The 24399-nt window shown below is 30.4% G+C and overlaps 1 protein-coding gene across 1 annotated transcript in view; it reads left to right on the plus strand.

Annotated features, from left to right (window-relative positions):
* Positions 1 to 24399, plus strand: part of LOC148231888 (TWiK family of potassium channels protein 7) — a 48493-nt gene that overhangs the window by 2190 nt on the left and 21904 nt on the right. Inside the window, exons 2-6 of the mRNA XM_088192925.1 lie at positions 6865 to 7026; positions 8201 to 8324; positions 8876 to 9034; positions 9102 to 9302; positions 16836 to 17059. Coding sequence (XP_088049051.1) covers positions 6865 to 7026; positions 8201 to 8324; positions 8876 to 9034; positions 9102 to 9302; positions 16836 to 17059 — 870 coding nt within the window. The remainder of the gene's footprint in view (positions 1 to 6864; positions 7027 to 8200; positions 8325 to 8875; positions 9035 to 9101; positions 9303 to 16835; positions 17060 to 24399) is intronic.

Below are 24399 nucleotides of genomic sequence, written 5' to 3' on the forward strand. Positions count from 1 at the left end.
CTCCACACGTTGTTAAAAGTCGAGGACACAAATCCAAATAAAAAACAAATTAAATGTTTGCAAACCCCAGGAATATTATTTTTTTTATTCGCAGCAATTAATAAAAGTTACTATTGATTCGAGTTAGCTATCGGCGAATCACAGATGCGAATGATGATGGGTCAATCACATCGCATGAAGATTCGCTCAACGAAATATGTTCACTTTGCGAAACTTTCGATACTTGTTAATACAAGAGCTGGATGACAATAGTGGTTTTTACACAGCATAGACGCATTGTCTATTGCGCATCATTTACGCACAAAAGAGTAGTATTTTCCGGTGCTTACGAGTGGTTAACATGACGGATGTGCTACCCCGGGTGGTCCCGTAAAATCTTTCTTAAGTTTTCAGAATCGAAATCCAGGACGTCAGCGCTTTTAAAAAACGTTCCCCTTACGTTTTTTAACGAGCTTGCTAAATATGGTACACATATTTTTTAATAGTGCGATACATTTTTTATATTCTGTGAATATTTTTTTGTACTATTTATTAAGTATTTATGTATTTAATTAAATAAATAAAAATATGTTTTTATTGCTAAGCAATGTAAATGAATCAGGTGGCCCTAAGCTTATATACAATATTAATTTTTTGGCCATTTTGCGAAATTAAAAAGCATGATTGTTAATTATATCGTTATATTTATTATAAATTTATATTAGAAAACTATTTTTAAAAACTATGCTTTTCAGAAATATAATAATATTAATAAGCTATTTTGCGTGCAGTGAATTTGAACAGCCCTGTCTTAAATAATGCCACAGATACAAAAGGCGCTGATTGCTGCCAGTATAATTAATGAGTGCTGTAATCTACGAATAAATTAAAAAGTATGTAATAGTTATGGATCAACAATTGCTTCGTTATGACCAAAATATAATTATTGAAAATATGAAATTAATAAAACAAATAAACAAAACACATAGCAACGTTTAAGATATGTTTAAACAGTATTCTATCAAGAAAAATTATCAAAAATATTTAGACGAATTAAAATCCGAGTATAAACATCGTAAAAAGAATGGATTTGATAATGGTAGTGTGCAATTGTCAGATTTTGAGATGCTTAACGTGATCGGTGAAGGTGGATTTGGAAAGGTTTATATGGCGAAGAATACAAAGGATGACAAATTGTACGCTATGAAGATCTTGAAAATGAGTCACGTGATACAGTACAAGCAGCTATCGCATTGCAAGAGCGAGTTGGATGTGTTGAGGTCGATTAGATTCCCGTTTGTGATCCATTTGGAGTACTTCTTTAAAGACAACGACTATCTGTATTTAGCCATGTACTTAATGAACGGCGGGGATCTGTTCACTCATCTGAGGCAAGCGCAGAGGTTCGACGAGGACAGGTCGAAGTTTTACGGAGCTCAGATCGCCTTGGCCGTGGAATACTTGCACCACTGCGATATAATCTACAGAGATTTGAAACTAGAAAATTTGGTGGTTGATTGGAATGGATATTTGAAGCTGGTTGATTTCGGTTTTTGTAAAATTTTGAGCGGTCGCACTTGGTCTATTTGTGGCACTCCTGAGTATATGGCGCCTGAAGTTTTCCTCTCGAGGGGGTACGGCAAATCTGCGGATTGGTGGTCTTTTGGAATTTTGATATACGAAATGAACGCTGGATTTTCTCCTTTTGTTGGTGTAGGAGATTTGGAGACGTTCGAGAAGATCGCCGTCGGGAGATTCACATGTCCATGTCACTTTAGCCCAGATTTGATAAATTTGGTTACAAATATTTTGCACAAAGATATGACGAGAAGGTATGGAATTTTAAAGAACGGATCGTGGGATATAAAAAATCATAATTGGTTCAAAAGTATATCTTTTGATGATATTCTAAATTTGAGAATCGCAGCACCATTTGTACCATCAGTAACTAGCAGCATGGACACAAAATACATTGATGATTACAACGATGATGAACCTTTTCTGAAATCTTCAAGATGCCAGTTTGAAAAAGACTTTCGAGATTTTTGAGGTATTTTTTTTTCATATTATGTATTTGTAAAAATACCTTCTGTAAAAATATATAAAAATTGCTTCTTTCGCATAGTTTTATTTGAAGTAAATTCTAAGCATTATTATAAATTTTATTATTGTGTAAGGGCATTATTATTTTTAGAAATTTTAATTTTGAGATCTGAAACGAACAAATTTGTAGTAACTAAAAGTTTAGGAACGACTAAAGAATAACATTTACATATGTTAACGTCGTTAAGCTAGAAAATGCTTATTGAAAGTAAACCAATAATCAATTTGTTTAACTCGATGGATTACTACTGTAAATCTCCCGTCAATCTAAATTACGGTACAGAATATATATGCCAGGGGTATTCAACCTTTTGGTTCATCTGGACGCGTTGCTCGGCAAAATATAATATATCAAGTGCTGCAGATAGAATTCAATATGTTTTTTATACAGTATAACCATATTACCAATGTGTCGATTACAACTTTATTTTTTACACAAAAGATAATGATACATTACTCTTAATGTGAACACTGAGCTTATTTTTTCGATATCAGTACATCAAAGTAGCGATGCAAAGAATATTTTAAAGATGCTCGTCTAAAAAAAATGTGCAGTTATAAATTAAAGACAATTAAATATATAATTCTAAAAATCACATATATGATTTCAAATCTATACATTATATCTGCAAGTTCGCAGGTAATATGTTGATGTCAACTGAGGATAGAGTAGCAGATTAACTAAAATTCAGGTATTATTTTTTGAAATTTTAAAATCCACTCTCAAAGCCATGCGATAAAATAGTAATTAAAGCCGCATATGTTTTGCTGTTTACCTGGCTTTGTTCAGACAGTATTTCAAAGTGAATTAAGCTATTGTTCTTATTTTCCAGAGAGCAACATTTCGGTTTAATTTCAAATGCCGTCGTTGTTTGAAACTGATTTTCATATTGAAGATGTATTTTCAGTTAATTTAAATGAGCAGTGATATCCATTTTTAATGGTTAATCAGCCATTTTAAAATTCAAGTGCAAGTTTTCCTTTTAAGTTAATCACTTAATACCTTTATTACAGTACAGTAGCTAGTTTTCAGAAGATTCAGAAACTTGAAATTAACGGGGACTTAATCATTTTGATTTAATTTATTTTGTTATTGACAACGTTTTTAATATTGTCAGTTTTTAACGTCGCTTTATTAATGTAGAATCCAGTCATACTTAAATAAATTGAAGATATAGATCTTTATTGCAACCTCGTCAACTATACTCTGTTTGCATTAACATAGTCAGTTCGAGAGCTATCCATTTTATCATTATTCATAATTGACAAAGAGATGAAAAGTTATGCCTCTACCTCTGGATATACGTTTGATAACTTATCATTACTCTGATTGATTTGTTAAGAAAATGAACGTATAGCCATATCATTTGCTTTAGAGCTCCAAAATATTCCTGTTGCAATGAAATACGACATTGGACAATGCCCATCAAGCGAATGTTGCTTTCTAAAGGCGTATACCTATTTCGCCGTTCTAAGAAGCTACTTCAGTGATTGGCTGGATGATCGCTGTATAATTGTGAGAACACAGATGAGGAGAGGGGAGTCACAAGCAGCTACTCGAAGACACTCGACGTCCGCAGACAACATACTATCATGGGCGCTCACATTCCGAGAGGAACTCTTCCATACGAGCACCACCGTAGCAGAGAGGGATTAACTTTCGCTATACACTCGCTGCCACGCCACCAACTAGACCTCTCATGGACATCATCCCTGCGCCAGCTTCTCCACCACCGCTTGGAGAAAACAACTCGCCATTTATCGTCTGTCGGAATTGTAATATAAGCTAATAAAAACTCTAACTAGATTCTACCAAGCGTCTCACTGGCTACGAAGTCACATCCCCTAGGGTTCTCAAACTTTAAAAGACAAATTTATTGCAATTTATTAAATTTTGAAATGAATTAAATATAATGCCTTAGAAAAATAGATTTTACTGCATTGCAAAAAATTGCTTTATTTTTTTTTTAATAAAAAATACTCGTCAGTTTTTTCATGAAGTGCTTTATTGTCGTATATTTGCCTTTTCATTTTCACCAGTTTTAGTAAAATATAGAAGAAATGTTAAAAAATAACGATTTTTTTTAAATCTTTGGTTGGACACCCCTGATGTATGCTATTAATATGTTAAATAAAACGTGTGTTGTGTTACAATGCTGTTTAATTAATGTCTGTTCTGTTTGGTGTTAGTCTTGAGAAAAATTGCAGGCTTTCTCAAAGCCGAAGGATATATTACACTGTGGTCGTATAGTTAGATACATCGCGAAAGCTGCGGCAATGCTTAACGATGAATTTTATTACTATTTACTGCCATCGTTAAAAAGTAATATTAAACTGAAAAGTCCAAAATTGCCAACCCTTCTTGGCCCGAAAAGTGTAAAATACAATAAAATATGGAATGCTATATTTTGCGCTCTCTTACCAGATGGCAGTTACAAATATTCGAGTTTTACACCTAGATGTTGGTTTAGCAGTAACTAATACAGATTAATAATAAATACGCTTTAATTTGTCTCTTGAAATATAGTTCATAGAGATATTTAAAAGCTAGTAATAAAACACAACATCCCTCAAATTACCCTCGTGTTCTCACTGCCAATTTGGTGTCTTGAGTTGTGCCAATATTTATTAATAATCGACCGGTTGAAGAACGTACTTCTGAAAACACTTTTCATTGTTATTTATTTTTACTATTAAAAAATTAAGGTTCGGATTATCTGTGCACTTCTCCAGCATAAGCGCGAGTACACTGTATGTATAATTTTAAGTGATTATTTAGATTTTTAATTAATATATAAATATTAATTTATTTTTAATCGTGTACTATATAACACAGACTATATTAAACTGATATTAATATGATATAAAACACGCATAGTTTATTGTAACATAATTTGTCTTCTTAAGCGTTAAGTAAAATGATATAAACTCGGAAGTTTCGGTATATTCACATTCTTTCTGAACATACATTTTTCTCGCACGCTCGTCTGCCTTTTTCCTGTCTCCCATTAACATTCGTCAGATATCATGTTTCATACAATTCATCTCTTTCCATTACCGAATAACCTAGATATTTTTCATCACCTAACATAGCATAAATAAATAAAAAAATAATTTTAATTTTAATATTGAATATAGTAATATAAAAATTTAATTTTTTTTAAAGACGCATAACAATGAGATTTTTTTCGATAAAAAAATCTCTCGCGATCTCATTGCGTGAAATTGGTGCGTTAAAATCTGACTATTTGACTTGGGCGTATATTATATATGTACATATATTTAATTCATATCGATTTCCAAGGGAAGCATTTCAAAGAGATTTTTTTATTCAACCTTTTTTTATCAGATCTAAACCATGGCATTAGGAACATTTTCTCTTTTCATGCATTCGATATTTTTCGACTGAACCAATATATTCTTACTATTACGGTCTCGAGATTCTTATTATCGTACATCTATCCGGAAATGTTTGAGACGATGACTGAGCAAAATGCTTTTGCCAAAAATATTGACACTTGAATGTATATCTAAATTGGTGCATTGTTAAATATATATTTATATTCATATTGTAAACAGTACTCAGCTTGTTTATTATCAGAAGATTACCTCAAATAGTGTGAAAATAAAAATCTGGATCATTCATCAAAACAGGGACAGTAAGCTGTGACGTATAACACGAATACACAATGTGTGTTATGTGCACAATAATTTTATGTAAATTGTTATCTGATTAAACACGTGTCACGTAACTGTGCGATAAAACTATTTCACTGTGCAATGTAGTAAAGACCGCAATGGAAAACTAAACATTCTATCCAATATCTTGTGCGTTTAATGTTACTTCCTGTATAAAAAAAAGATTTATAATTATTGAATACTCATCATTTTTATGATAATGTGATTAATTAATTATTAAATAATTCATTTATAGATAAAAATAAAATAAAAAAATACTTGAATGTGTAGAGCACATTTTAGAAAAACGTTACGGAATCATGTATTTTATTATATTAATTATACTGAGAATATGTCACTGCGACTTTTAAAAAGCTTTAATTAACAGATAGCTCTGACGGCACGAACTAGTATTATTATAAGAAACAATATCAGTGTTTTACAGGCGCTTTCCATGAATGATTCTTGGGTACGCGGAGCTCGATTGAACGCTACATTCTCTTTAACCCTTTAAATGCCAGCGACTTTTTAGTGAGTCACCTGTTATTACTCATCAAGGGTCAGTATCTCTTTTTAAAAATAAATTTAAAATACTCTGTTTGCTGATAAATGAAGCTAGTACAATAATCTTTAGCAAAATATCTAATAATATTTAACAAATATATTTTTTAAATAATTCGTTAACTTGGTTTAAAAAAAATGTAAAAAAAATATCGGGAAATGACGCACCAGTAAGTCGCTGGTGTTTAAGTGGTTAAATTGATTAGAGATGCCAGAGACTAGAAATATTATCGCGGCGATTACTCGCGACTGCCTAGGTAGGAGGTCGGACCTAGCCCCAATCCGCGCATGGTACCGAAGCGAAGCCTAAATACATGGGTTGAAAATATTCGAGTAAAGTGCAATTAAAAAAAATTATTTCCAATTTTCGACATTTATTGATATTTAAAGAAATATGCTTAAACCTTATGAGATCTGAATTTGAGCATTTGAGTATTAAATCAATATATTTATAGTGCATTTAAGCATATCTAAAGTAAGTGTATTTTAAGGTTTGCCTTTGATCATGCTCTATTACACTTCTAACGTATTGATTTCTTTCAGATTTTCCGAGCGCTCGAGTATCCGGCGGAAGTGGCTCGTCTGGACCACCATCGACGCCTCGTGATCAACCAGAGAGAACAGTTCATTTCGAGCATAACCAATAATTCGGACACATCTGACCTTGAAATGCTGGTGGAGATAGAACTAGCTCTTTACGAAGAGGTAACGTCGGCTATGTTGCACCGAATAAATATTGATACAGCAATGCCAATACTTCACAATAGTATATTAGAATCCATGTAAACATAAATTCAGAAATGTAAACAAGCTTTTCCACTCATCGTATATTCTGAGTTGTCATAATACAGTTGATTCACTAGCATCATTTATATGATGAAGCGTTTCATATGTATTGAACTATTTTCAATTCACTACATGTATGTATTAAGATTTTAATAAATGTGCTTTGAAATTATTGATTTTTAAAACTAAAACACTCACTGATCAATAATCTATTTTTTGTAATTTTTTTGAACAAATTTTTAAGTCTATCTCGATATCTTAATATTGTTAAACATTATATTTAAGCGATCTCAGTTAACAATAATATATTTATAGTAGAAAATTTGCATTAATCGGTGCCTTAAGCGTTTGTCCAGATACTTTAGATTTCCTGATCTCTAATCAGATTCGTTTATGTGTTTGATTACTTACGAGACCCTTGTCAAACTTATCTTCGAACTGAATCATAATGAAGTAGTAACATTGATAAGATCTAGGAAAATGGGACACAAAATTTGGAAAATCTGTAAATAAATAATATATGTATGTATTGTTTATATTATTTAAATACTACATTACTTTATTAATTATAGAACATGTACGTTGCACTATAGATACTATTATAGAATTAATTAAATTTCTAATCTAGCGACATTGGTCGTTTCAAGATTGGCAACAGTTCAAGTATCCTTACTAAGCACACTTTAATCCTAGTGAACTAAATTGGTACCTGCAGCGTTATACTGATCATAATTAAAACGGTTTTATAGTTTTAATAAATGCAGTTTTTTTGTATTAAGAGATCATATCATAAACTGCAGTAATACTTTTGGATCAATTTGGGATAAGCAATTTAATTTTTTCCACATGAAAAAAATGCTACTACATCTTAGTAATATGAAATCTTATTATATCACGTCTTCCCGCAATATAGAATATCACAAGCGTGTCTAGAATATTCCAGTAACAAATGGCTCTTAGTTGCAGTTTTTCTTACGACTTTTTCTCTAGGGAAACGGTTTAATATCGGATAATTCTTGCTTCGGGCTGCACGTGAAAAAAATTGCTTTCTCTTTGTTCTCGTTTATTTTATAACTAATAATTGTTTTCGTAGGTTATCGAACAAGCTGCTCATAGTGGGTTAGTTTTGTCAGCAGAAAAGAAATTTCCAGCCGCTGAAGAAAAATGGAGTACGCTACAAGCAGTGTTCTTTTCATCAACTGTCCTCACAACAATAGGTATAGTTTAACTGTGAATTCAACTGAATGACTTAGCAAAATTGAACAAAGAGCTTTTGTGCTCGAAAACGTTTCCAATGTTTTTGTATATTTAACAATAGTATAATAAAGTGCACATTTCATGCGTGTAACCATGAAACAATTTATCATGGCAAAATAAAATAGTTTTATATTATGATATTTACTAGTAGTGCAATATAACCATAGCAACAGTTGTATTGATTCAAATTAAATTATTTTTGCCTCTAAAAACAACACTCAATTGTTTTATTCGATTTCAAGAGAATTTATATCATTAAAAAAACTTGTGAAAAATTACGACAGCTACCACTAGTTATTTTTTCTAATTTATTAAATAGCATCCTAAATCCTGTTTTGAGTTATAAACTATAGGTAAATTGTTTTACATTCCATTAAAATTATAACATACTATTTTTTTAATTAATTACACGTTTGACAGATACATAAACGTAGCATATCAATGTCAAAATCAGATGTTTCATATGCAACCATCTAACTTGAGCAATTATTATTACATGTATTTAATGCAGGTTATGGAAACATCGTACCGATCACGTTCTGGGGTCGGACCTTTTGTATCCTGTTTGCCTTGATCGGAATTCCACTGACCTTGACTGTAATAGCAGACTGGGGAAAAATATTTGCCACCGCCGTTTCACTGATGGCCAAACATATGCCAGAGGTGCCTTGTAAGTTTTAAAAAGGTTATATTTTTATATAATGTAAGAAAACATACTGAATATCATTTTATTTTAGTTTTATGTAAAAGCTCACCGACCCCCAATCAATCTGGAAAGAGATGGTTCTACGCTTTAGCTGCGGTCGGATTCTTGTTTTTGTACTTGGCAGCTGGTGCAGGACTTTTTGTCCTTTGGGAAGAGGATTGGACTTTCGGCGATGGTTTTTACTTTTGCTTCGTCACGATGACTACAATAGGATTTGGAGATCTAGTACCAAGTGAGTACATAATTAATTATATAATTAAATTTATACTAAAAATGAAAAAAGTTTACATTATGAAAGCAAAAAAATCACTAGAATACTTTTAATAGGACATTATACACATCTGTTTTTGACAAGTTAAGAAACAATTTAGAAAATGCGACAAGTTCATCTTTTATCCATTCAAGTAAAAAAAAAATACAGATTATGCAACCAAATTTCCAAAAAGTAAACCAAATAAAAATGGTTCGTAGTTTTTAACTATTTGAATATTTTATAAAAAATGGATGTTTTATTCAAATACATTCGTATTTCTTTTGGTTTTTACCGATATTAATTTATTATACTAATTAGTGCAAAAATTTCAAGGTTTTTCGTCTGTGTCACATTCGGCTATAAAAACAAATATTTCGGTCCATTTCGCAGTCGTATACAGGCGGCCTTCGACTTTCGCACATAATTGGTTTCTGAAAATGTGTGCGAATGTTAAATGTTCGAAAGTAGAGGGAAGTAAAAAAAAAATTAAAATTGTGTGTATTTTAAATTATTTATTTATCAAGTAAATATAAGATGTTTAAGAGGCGTTTAAGAGACATGTTTAAGTGGGGTTTGCGGGTGTTTCCTTTGAAAAGTTATCAAGAGTTAACGGTTTTCCACTATTCTTTTTCTTTTCTTCGTATAGTATTTTATAACATGCTATGTCTTTATTGATCGCCTTACGCACTTGAGATACGCGTTCTCCATTGGGATCACAATCTTCCATAATATTTAAAAATTTGTCGAGATGCGTGAAGGCTTCATTCATATTTTTCATTGTTAAAGAGTTTTCCAAAATAAACCTGTCTCATCTACAATAAATATTTGGCTAAAGGAATATTCTCCAGCTTCAATAATTTTGGATAATTAGGAAATAAATTCTTTTGCAGCAACTTTATCCGCATCAACCGATTCTCCAGTAAATTTAATATTATGAAAAGAATACCTCATTTTAAATTTGTAAAACCAACCGTTACTTGCTTGAAAAACAGTGTTAAAATATTTTTTTATTCTATCCTTCCAATCTTTGTGCAAACTAAGAGCTTTTGCTTGAATAATTGAAATACTCAGAGGGACATATTTTTGATGTTGGTCATCGATCCATGATGACAAAGATTTTTCCATTTCATCCATGTTTTTTTGGAAACATATCTTTAAAGATTGTGAAAATATTTCTTTAATTTCCACAATTTTGAACGTCTTCCTTAATTATATTTTTATTTTACAAAATTGAACATATCGTTGACCTGTTTGTATCATACGAACGTCCGATTGAAGCAAAAGATTCACCGCTATCAGAACCTATAATAATTTCCATCTGTATCCCGAATCGTGTGAAGCTTATGAGTCCTTGATTTCTCTTTGTTTGTATCAACACTGAAGTTTTTCCGTTTCTCATTCATGTTTATAATTAAAAAAAAAAAAAAAATTAATATAAAGAAATGTTTTTTTAAATGTGCGAATGTCGAACGTTCGAAAGTCGAGGGCCGCTTGTATCTGGTTGTAATATCACAGTAACTTCTAGAATGTGATTGTGTAAGTCTCGCGTCTGTGTGTTTTGGATAAAAAGTGGAAATGTAATGTACACTGCGTAAAGCGTATACATTAAGGTTTTTTAACTTGTAGGCCGGATTAAAATAGGCAGCGGATCGAAATTTATAAAATCGTTAATATTTAATATATATTATGTATCTTATTATTTCATAAGCAATACTAAAACCGTGGCGTTATAGATATTAAAGTACAAAATGTGTTGTAGCACTCATTTTCAAATAAAAAGCAATTTCATTTTAAACGTAATCTTGTAAATTATCTTAGCTTTATATATCCCGTTGTAGGTTAATGCTATAAATTAAATATTAGATCCTTAAGCATTGTAGATAAGTCAATATATTGAAAAGCACTTGCATGGTATTAACTAAGTTTTGTTTAGATAGTATCGCTATCATAATTATAAAAAATAATTTCATAGTATCTCTTTTGCCTTTTCAGCTATTTTACTTCAAAAACATAATTAATCTCAAGCAGAATATTATATAATAGAATACCATTTTGCTTAAACGCTCATTGTGATTTATGCGGGCAATGTTAAATATTCATAAAGCTATTTATTATTCGTATATTAAAAAATATTCATATCATGAAATATTGTATATATACAAATATACCCATATTTCTTGCTTAAGGCTATTCAATTACATAAATCGCCTGTTTCTCGCTAGGTCGATTACGAAAGAGAATTTTTCACTATGAATAAAAAAATATATAATTAATGACACATATGAAAGGCGAATCGGAAAAGTAGCGATTTTTCAATAGCGGTACAATATTGACTGTTTGGAAAATGTTATATTTGGACTTGTTCCAAATACAGTACCCAGCGCACCGATTCGACTGATACATACAATGAATTTCAGAATTTAGTTTCGACGAAAGCGTAACTCTTTGAGATACGTGGGTGAGAGAGAGAGCTTTTTAACCATTTATGCGTTCCAAACCAAACACGAAAACACACGCGAAAGTTTGCTATATACTGTGGCACGCAAAAACAGAGCGCTAGTAGTTCTATATTAATTTAAATAACAAGAAGATGCAACCACTTTTCCAAACTTGATAAAGGTTCGGTTTTCAATACAGGATGTAGCAGAGCAAGCATAAAAAATATAAAAAATCAATTCATTAGAATTTTCTAATTGTACATTTCGATTGAACGAAAAACATTATCCCACTAAAGAGGACGATAAAGACATTTATAGTCATACTGAACTATTATATACTGAAATTATAGTACAGTTAAATTTATAAAATATTTAAATGTATAGCCTCTGATTATTATTTCATGAAAAGTCGAAGCTAAATAACGAACTCTTGATTGCGCATAAAAATCCAGTTGAAGTCCTCCAGGGAAATTTGCTCGGGCAGTTTTTCTTCATTTTATAAACTAATAAAGTTTATATAAAAACACTTTTCAGTGCCCACTGAAGACACATTTATTATAACTAGTTTGATAGCATTAAAATTGCAATTAATAAAAATTATATTTGAGGAATTTTTAATAGATTTAAAATTAAAAAAATTAAGAAAATTCGGAACAGATTTACAACATTTGCATTTACCTCGTAAAAGTGTATAAAAAAGTTGCAAAAAGCGGAGCATTAAAAACTTTGGTATAAACTGGACTTTAAGATCAATTTTTAAACTCAAGTGCTTGCAGTTATTGCCCTCTAATACCAATATTTAACAGAAGAGATTGGGAATATATGTATACATATATATGTATATATAATATATAAACAACAATATATATTTTTAATTTATTTTCGAATTTAAAATTCATAGCAGATTTGTGATACTCACAGTCAAGAACTTACTAATCTATAGAATAAGTGACTACCACAAAATAATTACCTATTAATAAGCTAATTCCGGAATAAAAGTTTATAAGTCAGTCGTGCTTTGGCCGTTGACACTCGAGTTCATGTTTTGTTATATATATAAAAAAATAATTGGGCCCTAAAATTTGCGATTGTAGAAGTTTTACTAAGTGAAAAATTTATAAAAAATTGCATGTTATATGAATTTATTTATAAAAAATTGTTAACTACAGTTACTAAAAGCATTTGTAAAGTAGTTCATGATTCATGAGATATCCGTTAATTTTTAATGGTTTAAAAAAATTGGAACGGAAAATTACAGTATCAAGAATAGTCCTGGTTGTGGGAGACCAGCAAAGATATACAATAATTACCTGGCTGCTGAAATGTAAGCAAATCCGACTCAAACTATCGATCAGCTGGCCGAGAATCAAAAACAGTTTGATTCAACAGTGCATAGACACATTATTGAGAAGGTTGGAAAGTCTTAGAGATCAAGTGTATGAGTTCCACACAAATTCAGCTTCTGGATCTTGAAGCTGGGTTGTCTTTTCTCGTTTATTCGATAACCAAAGATGAGAAATGGGTGTTGTATGACAACAATCACCGTAGAAAGCAGCGAAAGCTCAAGTAGAAAATCTACCTCAAAGCCCAGGCACACTGTAAAAAAGTTATTTTCTGTGTATTGGATTGCAGAAAGATTGTGAATTATGAAACTCTTGAATCTGGCCAAATAATAAAAGCAGACTTATATTGTGATCGTCTGGATTGAAAAAAAATAAAAAAGCACGTTTCAACATAAATCGAATGCGTGCCAAAATTGACTCTCAGTAAAGCAACGAACTTGGCTGAAAGATTTTATCAAATTTACCATGTTTTTCAGACATTTCGTTTATATCGAACGACGCGACTTTATTTTAAATATAAACAATGGAAAAGGATGCTAACAATATTTTAAAGCAAAGCCACCAAAATATGCTAATGGAATTAAAAAATGACCGAGAGGTGAAAGAAACAGTTATTATATTTAGAAACATTAAAATAAAAATAAACATTTAATTGTGATTTTTTTATTTCAGTAAAAAATACATTTATTTTGAGCTTACATAATATTTTAACACTCCTAATTATTGTAAAATATATTTGTAAATTTTGAAGGCATTCATTGGAATCTAAATATTGTTCATAACTATTTCATTCACTAACTATTAAATATGCTGAAAACTAATGATATATCTTTGTAGAAATAATTTGTAATTTTTATTAAACATCAAGCAGACATGATAGGAAAATTTATATATTTTATAATTTTGCAAAATGCTTATTGAATATTGTAAATAAAATAAAAAAATAAATGGCTTAAGTACGTCAGCAAACAGATAAGCAAAACAAATATCATTTTACATGAAATCTTGATGAGGTTTGTTTTAGTATAATCCTGGTTTGCCATTATATTTTCTCTTGCAAACAAACTGGGAATACAATGATATTTTCACATGAATGTTTAATAAGGGTCGTTTTGACATTAAGGGCTATTGAAATTTTACAGCCAGAATATTCAATGAATATTGTTATAAATTCATCTCTAATTTGAGGTGTAATTAATTTATGAAAGCTTGCCAAATATTTAATAGAACATTAAGCACTAGCAGGATTCTCCCATCCTCATGCTCGATTCTCTATCCCAGGTTCATTTGCTTGTATTGTATTACCGACTTGGTCGACGACATTCCCGCTTTTCAACATTCGTAGACGATTAATTTTAAACTAGCATTGTTTGACGCTGTGACTGATGCCAAAGTTGTTGCTAAAAAAATAAATAAGTGGCAGACTAAACAAGAAAACGAAAGAAAGTGTCATTCGACTCGCACTCTTGGACAAAGGCCAACTGAGACTTGATACAGGAATCAATTGTCATTTGATATGGACATGTATATAATTAAAGCGATTTATATATTTAAACACGTCCAGAAATGATTGACGTTAAGAAATATAATGTTTTAACCGTTTAGATACATTTAATTAAATTCAGTATATTTTCGTTTTGTATATCAGGCGTAAAATTTTGGCAACAGGTAAAAGCAGTGACAACAATATGCTTATATTTTATTTTTATTTAAACGATACAAATATAATATTTTTTCATATTCGATGAGTTAGTTTATGCATTTAAAATGTATAATTATACAAAATTCTGACGTGTGAAGTATTTGTAAAATATCGTAGCGCCTACCGTTAAAAGGAAATTCCACACGAATAGAAAACTCTCTTAATTATAGATAAATATAGGTGTAATGAAAACGCACAATACAATACGTGACGCAAATAATTTATTGCCACAAAAATAATTCACAGGAAAAATCGATAGCCTTAGACTAGTCTTTTAAGATTTTTATAATCTCACCGATAACCATCGAGGTAATTAATTTAAGTCTAGTTGAATCAAAAATCGATTATCTATTCTTATCCTTGTAGAAAGCAAATGGAAAACCGTTGTGATGTAATCCATTCCAAATAAAACTGCTGCTACATAGTAAGTTACTTACAATAATAACATTGCTATCTGAAAAATAATAATTTTAATAATCTATAATTTTTCAGTCATTGTGTTTAAAAAATGTATGCGTAAAAATATTTTACTTAAATTAGATTATCATGAATGTCAATTGTAGTAGCCTACGTCAAAACTTAAATCTCATTAAAAATTATAGCAAAGCACATGATTTTTAAAACGATATAAAAAAGAAAGATTTTTTTTATATAAATATTTATTAAAATATTAAACATATAGGAAAATTTGATGTAGTTTATAACCATTTTCTAGTTTACAAGAGAAAATTAGATTCATATTAATAAAAACACAAAAAAAATAAAGAAAAAAGAATACAAAAACCTTTCATAAAGTAAAATAAAAACTACATTAATTGATTATTTAAATTATTAAGCTCAAAACTATTTATAACTATTTACTTATCTGAAGACATGGTGTTACTTTAGTCATGTCAAAGTCACCGACACCACAAAAAATTGGCAGGCATCAAAAAATAGTTTTAAACAGAATGCAAAGAAGCAATCACAAATAAAAATCTGGCATATAAAATATTGGATATAAAAGAAACCAACTGCTTAAAACTACAAAAAATAATGCACAAGAAAGAAAAAAATAATCCATTTCGAGCGGATCTCAGCTATTGAATGTTGGTTTTTAGGTGCTACAGGGCGTAGACACGACTCTTAGCATAATTGACAATTCCGGGTCTTGGCCACATTTTCACTTACAGCAGCAATATTCTCGGCTGAATGGGTGCTATGATAATGCATAGAACTTTCCCTGCCTTCAGCGCTTCCAGTCACTGCATTACGAATTGTTCGCTCAGTAAAACGATTAAATGGACTATAATTTTCCCGTAAATTTCGATACACAGTTCGTATAGAATTGTTATTTCTGTAATACAATTTAACAATTTTAACGCGTTAAGTGCTAACATTTGATACTTTGAAAACGCGTGATTATTGACAGTTGTCTGATTTACAGTGCTGCTAACACGGGGAACTCGAGCCCTGCATATTAAAATGGGAAATAAAATAAGAGAATACAATATATTTATTTAATATTAATTGATGTTAATATTTTTAATATTATTATTACTTTTTACTAACTTACAAAGTGAGTGGCAAAATAGGATTTATTGTATTTAAGGAATGAATTATATTTTTTTGTGTTTAGTATAGGAATATTAGTTTTCATAAATTGCATAAAAATACACAAGAAAATTTGATAAATACTAATGAAATATAAATTAGTCATGAAAAATTCAAGTTTAGTATTTTATTTGTAATAATTTATTTATTTCAAGGCAATGTTTCCAATTATTTATTATATAATGCTCAAATGAATTTTTCCTTCATACATTCTCCGTATTAATATAGAGGTAAGGCGTTTGTTTGATACCTATAATCCGCATCCGATCGAAAAGGCCATTGGGATAAATCGCTTAGGGATCAAAGAGCATTTTTATAAAATAAATTCCTCGTAACGATCGCAGGATATCCCGCTTAGATACGCTTAAACGTATTGTAATAATCCAAGTGTCGAGGATTTTCTTTATATGTTTTTTTCCTAATTTTTTCATTTTAGAAAGCCCAAACTATATGCTGCTGTGTACCATGTACATCCTGTTCGGTTTGGCTTTGACCTCTACCATCATCGAACTTGTCAGGAGGCAGTATGCTCAATCTTGGAGAAGACTTCAAGCCATGAGCGGCCCATTAGCTGACGCTTTGAGGAGAATGGGAGAAAATGCTGGAGGATCCCTGGACATGGCTTCCTTTCAAAGCGATCTAAGAAAAGTTCTAACAGTGGTAAGTTATTTTTTTCAAATAAATTGTTCCCACTGTAAAATTATAAAATAATATTTATTTTATAAAATTACATTGTTTTAGGTAGGATTATATTTTTATATCCAAAATATCTTTAGGCAATGTAGGATGATAACGATAACCTTTTTACGATTATGCGATCTATTCGCCAAGCGACAAGGCATTCCTATTAGTTGAATTAAGTTTTTTATTGTCTATGTTGAACCTGAAAGACAATCAATATATATATATATATATATATGTATATCATAGATTTTCTTAGTTAAAATCGTTCAACCTTAAAGCGCTGATTAACTCTTTTATGAGTTATGATGAAACGTAAATTGCATTTGTGACGTCAATGTTGATACACTTTGAGTCCGGATTCGTTTGTATGCGTATTTTGGGCCTTCAGAAGCTATTGTCAGATATACACAACTGTCTGCTCCAGACAATAAAAAGCTCCGGTTAAACCGAAACGCTAATTCGCTCGTAAATAAACATAAATATATATATTTTTCTTATAGCTCAAAAACACTTTAAAACATCAATTGTCAAACATGACGTTGATGTATGAGTAAGATTTAGTAACGATGATGAATGCATTTTTAATGCAGCTATGAAATATCTGTAAATAGAAATATAAATATGAGATAAACTTCTGTAAAATGTTGCAAATGTTAATGTAGCGTAATCTACGTGGGATTGGAAAAAATAGTATAAAAAACTTTATTGAGTTTTTCAGTCGTTAAATTGAACGCAGACGTAAACATAGACGTTGTATATTTTTTGTTACATTCTGTTTAATGTAGAGTAAATGATGCAAGTCATAATTAGTATATATATGTTTTGTATTTATCGATATAAAATGTGTAATTAGTGTTTCAACAAAAATATTGTAATGTTTAGAAATTGTAGCAACTGTGTTTCGGACAACATAATCTAAATATTTCCAAACTAAAAGTTGCTTAATTTAAAATTTTAAAGTATTAATTCAATCGAACATTTATTAACATTAATTGCTAATTTTTGAAAATTTGTTCTATGAGAAAGAACACAAATTTTCACTACCCAATTATAGGCGCTGAGAATCTTCGGATTCGTTATGCGGAGCGCATATCACTTTAACAATTTATTGGAGAATTGCATTCTGTACGATACGCTAATTCGTAGCGTCCTCAAATGTGGCTCTATTGTTTGGAATACCAGGGAAGCGAAGAACTTATTAATGTTAGAGAAAATGCAGAGACAATTTCTCAAATATCTTTACAAAAGGCAGTACGGGTCGTATTCGTATTTATATCTTAGTGTTTTTTTTTCTAGAAGCATTACAATACAATTAATAGCATTTTTGACGTAACATCTACTCAATGAAGCACTTTTTGAGGTTGCTAAGGGGTGGTTGATGCTCGGTGTCTTTCAGCTGCGAGCTTTAGTGTTCTAGAGCAATGGTCGCCTGTACGTTCACTAATGGTCAGCGTGTTCATTAAAATGAAAGATTCAATATAATTTAAGCTCTCAATATCTCTTGTTCAACGATGATTACAAATAAGTATTTAATACTTGTTAATTTTTTTTAAATAAAATTGTGAGGTTCACAGTGACAACCTGAAGCTTATCAATGTACACTGGCAACTCTTAAGCATAACAGATTTAATTTTTTTTATTGAAATTGTCCATAAGTGCTGGCATTAATAACACTTTCGAATGATTTTGTGATGCTTAAAATTTATTTATTTTATTATCACGTATGGTCCACACTGGCTGGCATAAAAATTTAAATTGTTTTATAGCTCTCTTACCTATTAAGAGAGCCATAAACATTTTATTATTTTTATGCCGGCCAGTGCAGACCGTACGTGACAATAGACGAAATAAATTAAAAGCATCACAATTGTCATTTGAAAGTTTTATTATTATACAATACAGTACTTTTAAATTAAAATAACATGTATACGAGTGTGTACGTTAGAATTAATGTATTGTATACGTATGTATAAAATATGTTAAATAAAACTTTTTTCTATAATGGCCATCATGACGCATTGGGAAAACCTTTAAGTCTGATTTATAATAAAATAAAATAATATATAATAATATTTCCAAAAATATCTCCGCTTCCCCATCACACGTAAAAATATTTTACAAAATATTGTTAAATTTCTCGTTACACGGAATGTGCAATAAAAAAATAACAATCAGTATTTTCATTTTTTTCACTCATATTTTTACATTTCTTATTTATAGAATATTTCAATTAACGAAAAGCCTTAATTTACCTAACCTAACACATATTATATGTAGTTTTATTATTAAATATAATTTACACACTTTAAAAAATCGGTGTTGGCTCTGACACAACCTTTTTTAAGAACGTAAAAACTCTGCGTGGACAGAATGATATATACTTAACTGTTTAAGCTTTTTATAGATATTGTAGTGAAAAAATATAATATGCTTTGGATGTTAAAAATTTTTTTCTCTAAAAAGCTTGGGGATTAAAGTTAATTTATTGCTAACAAATATTTATATTTTTGGTGTTAAAGAGTGTATCTTTGAAACCTTAAGTAGCGGGATGAACTCGAAATATTAAAAATATATTTACAATTATTAACAATGACATTAATTATTACATAGTACAAGGATATTCCGAAAGTAAAAATGCTATCAAAAATGACGGTGAAAAGTTTTACTCGTTTGACAATTCTACCGTTTCCGTTTGGGTCCGCATTACGTGACAGAGATTATTAGACAACCAGGTCAGTGTGTTTAAAATGACGCTGTTGAGCTGATTAATTCAGAAATCCGTGTTAAAGAGATTACTGCTACAAAATTTAATCCCATTTATTCTAAATCAATCTTAAAATAAAATGTTTTTATACTATCCGAATTCCACGGTATTTAGTTAATTTTTAACGCCTGTTATGTTACAGCGAATTATAATTTAATTACAATATGTTTAAATCTCTTATACAATCACAAATATTCTAAATAATATACGAACGTTACTATCAGTGAGTTTCCTTGGCCGCATTACAAACCCCGTTTCACCTTCACTTAATTACATCTTTGCGGTTTTCTTGACACATGAAGCAAAGCTTACTTGCCTTGCCATCTCACCGAAATCTCTCACATATATTTATAGGATAAACACGCATTGAATTAGTTCTTGGAGCGATATTATTGCTTTTTTTGTACCATTGTTTATACAGTATGTCGAAATTGGTTACACATGCACGATAGTAACGACGAAAGTTGCGATTTTCGCTTATGAAAATATAGCGATCCAATACCACAAAACGAATGACTGACGAATGCGATAATAGACGAAGACAAACGGCGTTCTTGATGAAAAACAAAAACAAATACTGGAAATGGGAACGCCTGAAATACATAATGTATAAAAATATATTTCTGAAAATACCAGTGGTGTAGACAGACGTTGAATTTATTGACGCGGAAGATAAATGATTAGAAGGGGTAAGTGCAGGAAATGTGACAAATGCATTTGGATGGATAGAATACAGCAAAATACTATATATGTATATTTTGTATGTAAAGCATGACTCAAAAGTGTATAGAAAAATATAAATAGCAGATACCCATTTTCTCTAAAAATGCAAAATTAAAATCTATATAAATTACTTTTATGTATTAAATTGTGACAGAAATAATTTTACTAGACTAGTTTTATTTTGGCAAAAGTAAAACATAAATCAATCGATGTAACAATCAAAGGCGTCATCAAGAAAGAGTATTGACAGATCACGTGACAAACACGCTTACGTCTAATTCGGTCGCTATATTTTTTTTGTGTTTAATCAATATAACTTTTTTGGATATATCTGCATATGAAGTAAGTTACAACTTTAAACTTCATAATTTTAAAATAAAATGTAAAATTACTCTAATAATTCTCATTTGCTCATTACCGCAAAAAAATGTTTTTTTTTATTACAAAAAAAGCAAGATTTCCGATATTTGATATTTTTAGTAACTGTCAGTTAGAATTGATCTTTAATTTGGGTCCTCGCAGTTTGTCTACGAAATGTAGTCTAACTATTTTATATTAATATTTGTTTTCGTGACTATCTATCTTATTTTTTATTTTATATTTAAATTATGTATAACCTTAAGTACATTTCCATTTAAAAATGATTTTAATGATTAAAAAAAAATATTTTTTACAAAATAATATACTACTTGTAATCCAAATACATATATATGTTGAAAATAAAATAAAAATAGTTGTGACTAAATTATTATAGTGATTTATCGTACTAATTGGAAATTTTATGGAACTATTCAACAGTATGTTATTAGATTTCAATTTATAAATATATCCTTTAGATTAATTTTATTATATTAAAGATAAAGATTTTCCATTTTACGTTACGTACACGTAATTTTTTTTTTACAATTTTGCCATATACATCTGCAATTTATTTCGAAGCACTTTGGCGAGAACCGTCATCGTTAGGGAAAAACACATAAACAGTCGAAATTATGATTAAAGCACTTTGAAAATTATTTTTAGTCTCTGACTCGTTGGATTTTCTCGCAAAGAGACTGATTTGGAATACGACTTGAGTTTTGTTGTATCAAAAAATTTAAATTGGCGATCTCTTGCAAATAAATAAGTTAAAAAACTTGGCAAAAACGAAGCTTTTATGCCTAGTCGAATTTGGCTCTAATTAATCGGATATAATCAATTTTGTAATAATGGACTTTCTGAACTTTTCGACACAATAACATTTCAATTTAAATAGTGTATCATTAATCATATCATTGAGAAAAACTTTTAATTAAACTACTTAAGAGCCAGACTGTTTTATAGCATTTTAAAGTTTAATACAATGTAGTATAAACACGAGCTTTTTACTTTTTGTGCACTACTCTTCTGTATTTATATGTATTCAAAAAACCATTTGCTTCGTCATCGTATTTTCGCAACATATTTTTTCTCTGCAAATGATCATATCAGAATAAAAGCTCCGTATATTATATGCGAATAGCTTTTGAATTGAGAATAAAAATGGCTAAGACTCCACAAAAAGCTTGTAATCGAATATCGATGAACAAATTTAGTATGTAGGTATGTTATACGTACATACATATAATAAGAGTAAATATAATAAATTTTATTTTTATTATGAAAGCGTGTTTATAATCTAGATTTTCACAAGGAACTAATTTAGAGTAAATCATGTTGATTTGCCGCATTATTTTTACACGCCATTTTATAATTGTCGAGGTTTTAATTTTGATAGATAATACCAATTTAACTCGTGTATCTTAAATAAAGTACGCTCATTTAAATCTTTGTATCTCTGCCAATATAATTATTGTAAGCTATTTACATATTATGAATATCTAACACAATAGATGTTTGCGTATTGTATACATGTATATATATACTAAATATAAAAACACCTGTCTACTCATTATTTTCCGAATCTTAAAATGCTACTACTTATAAATAAACAGTTATAAATATTTTTTTTTACAAAATTGACAGTATCGAAGACATTTTTGTCTTCAATAAGGAATTCCGTACCTCGTTTAATGAAATTTACGGAATATCACATTCCGTAAAGCATTACGTGGTCGTAGCTGGGTTGTACTCTTTGTAAAATACAATACGTAAAATTTAAGATGGAAAATGTGGGTTACGTCAAAATTTGCTAATGCATTTTACGTGTTTTTATTTACACAATTTAATATTTCACATTCATTATTATGATTTATTTTTAACTAAATAAAAAAATGTTTAAACTTAGTGACATTTTATGACACAATCTGTAGATAAAATACCATATTAGTAATTTTTAAAATTTTATATGAAAGTTCAAGAAGAACCTTAATAAATTTTCTCTATTTCTTTAATATATTGCATTCATGTTTCACGTTTAAAGTATTTTGCATTTATATCTCAAAACATCATCATTTCCTGATCTATGGAAATGCACAAAAGTCACCCCTATTCATAAAAAGGGTGACAAATTATATATAAAGAATTATAGACCAGTCGCAGTGTTGTCAGCTCCTGCTAAATTATTTGAAATAATTATTCATAAATATCTCTATAATCACTTTCGGCAAGTTTTGTTAGACCAACAGCACGGATTTCGTCCTGCCCGTTCCACTGTTACTAACCTTCTGTCGCTCACCAAAACGGTGACAACTTCTCTCGATGCGGGAATTCAAGTAGACGTCGTGTATACAGATTTTGAGAAAGCCTTTGACATAGTTTGTCATAGGTTATTATTAAAAAAATTGTCGAACCTCGGTTGCTCAGATAATTTAACTCGGTTGTTCTCGAGTTATTTAAGCAATCGTAGACAGTTTGTAACCTATGGTGGACGATTGTCAAAATAATACTTTACCCCTTCGGGGGTTCCTCAAGGATCCAATCTGAGACCTCTGCTTTGCTCTGTGTTATTTATTAATGACATAAATACAGCAATTACAAATTCAAGTTTTATTCTGTACGCAGATGATTTAAAATTATATAAATGCATTCGATCTGTCGTGGACTCCTTCTCTCTCTACAAAGTGATTTAGACTCTGTGGAGATGGGCTTCCATTAACCGTCTGCCCTTTAGTGTCGGAAAGTGCCATACTGTGTCATTTTCTCGATCCCGTTTGCCATCAGCTTATTTCTACCATCTCGGTGGTAACATTTTTACTAGAGAAACTTCCACTAAAGATCTCGGAATCACTTTTGAGAGCAAATGGAGGTTCTCTCTACACATACACGACGTCTGTGATAAATCTTCCAAAATGCTCGGCTTTGTTATGAGGAATGCCTTTCACTTTGACGATCCGTCAGTTATTCGCATCCTCTATGACACCTTAGTTCGTAGCATTCTTGAATCGGGATCTATAATTTGGAATCCCCGAATAGCCAAATATTCCCTTTTAATGGAAAAAATTCAAAAAAGGTATTTAAGATACCTTTACAAAAAGACATTTGGTTATTATCCGTACTTTTATCCCAGCGCCTTTCTTTTAGGAGCGTTAGGATATGATTCGCTGAGTTCTCGCAGAAAGCTGTATGTCGCTAAGCATTTTTTCAAATTACTAAAAGGTGCTGTCGACAATCCAGCTATTCTCGAGGAATTCCAGTTTTGGGTTCCGGAACATTTTCGAGACCTCTTTTGATGGCCGTTAGGGCTAAGACATCCGCACCATCCGACTCGCCTATGGCTGTGGCCATCCGGCTCCTTAATACGCTGGCATTACATATTTACTTTTTTAATGTTAGCTACAAGGATCTGATCCAGTTTGTATAATTTAATTTTAATAGTTTATAATTTTTTGTTATGTTTAAGTATTGTTAT

Source organism: Plectrocnemia conspersa, unplaced genomic scaffold (assembly GCF_051122295.1).
Source record: "Plectrocnemia conspersa isolate PC_06_02 unplaced genomic scaffold, ASM5112229v1 ptg000009l, whole genome shotgun sequence".
In the NCBI taxonomy this organism is placed as follows: domain Eukaryota; kingdom Metazoa; phylum Arthropoda; class Insecta; order Trichoptera; family Polycentropodidae; genus Plectrocnemia; species Plectrocnemia conspersa.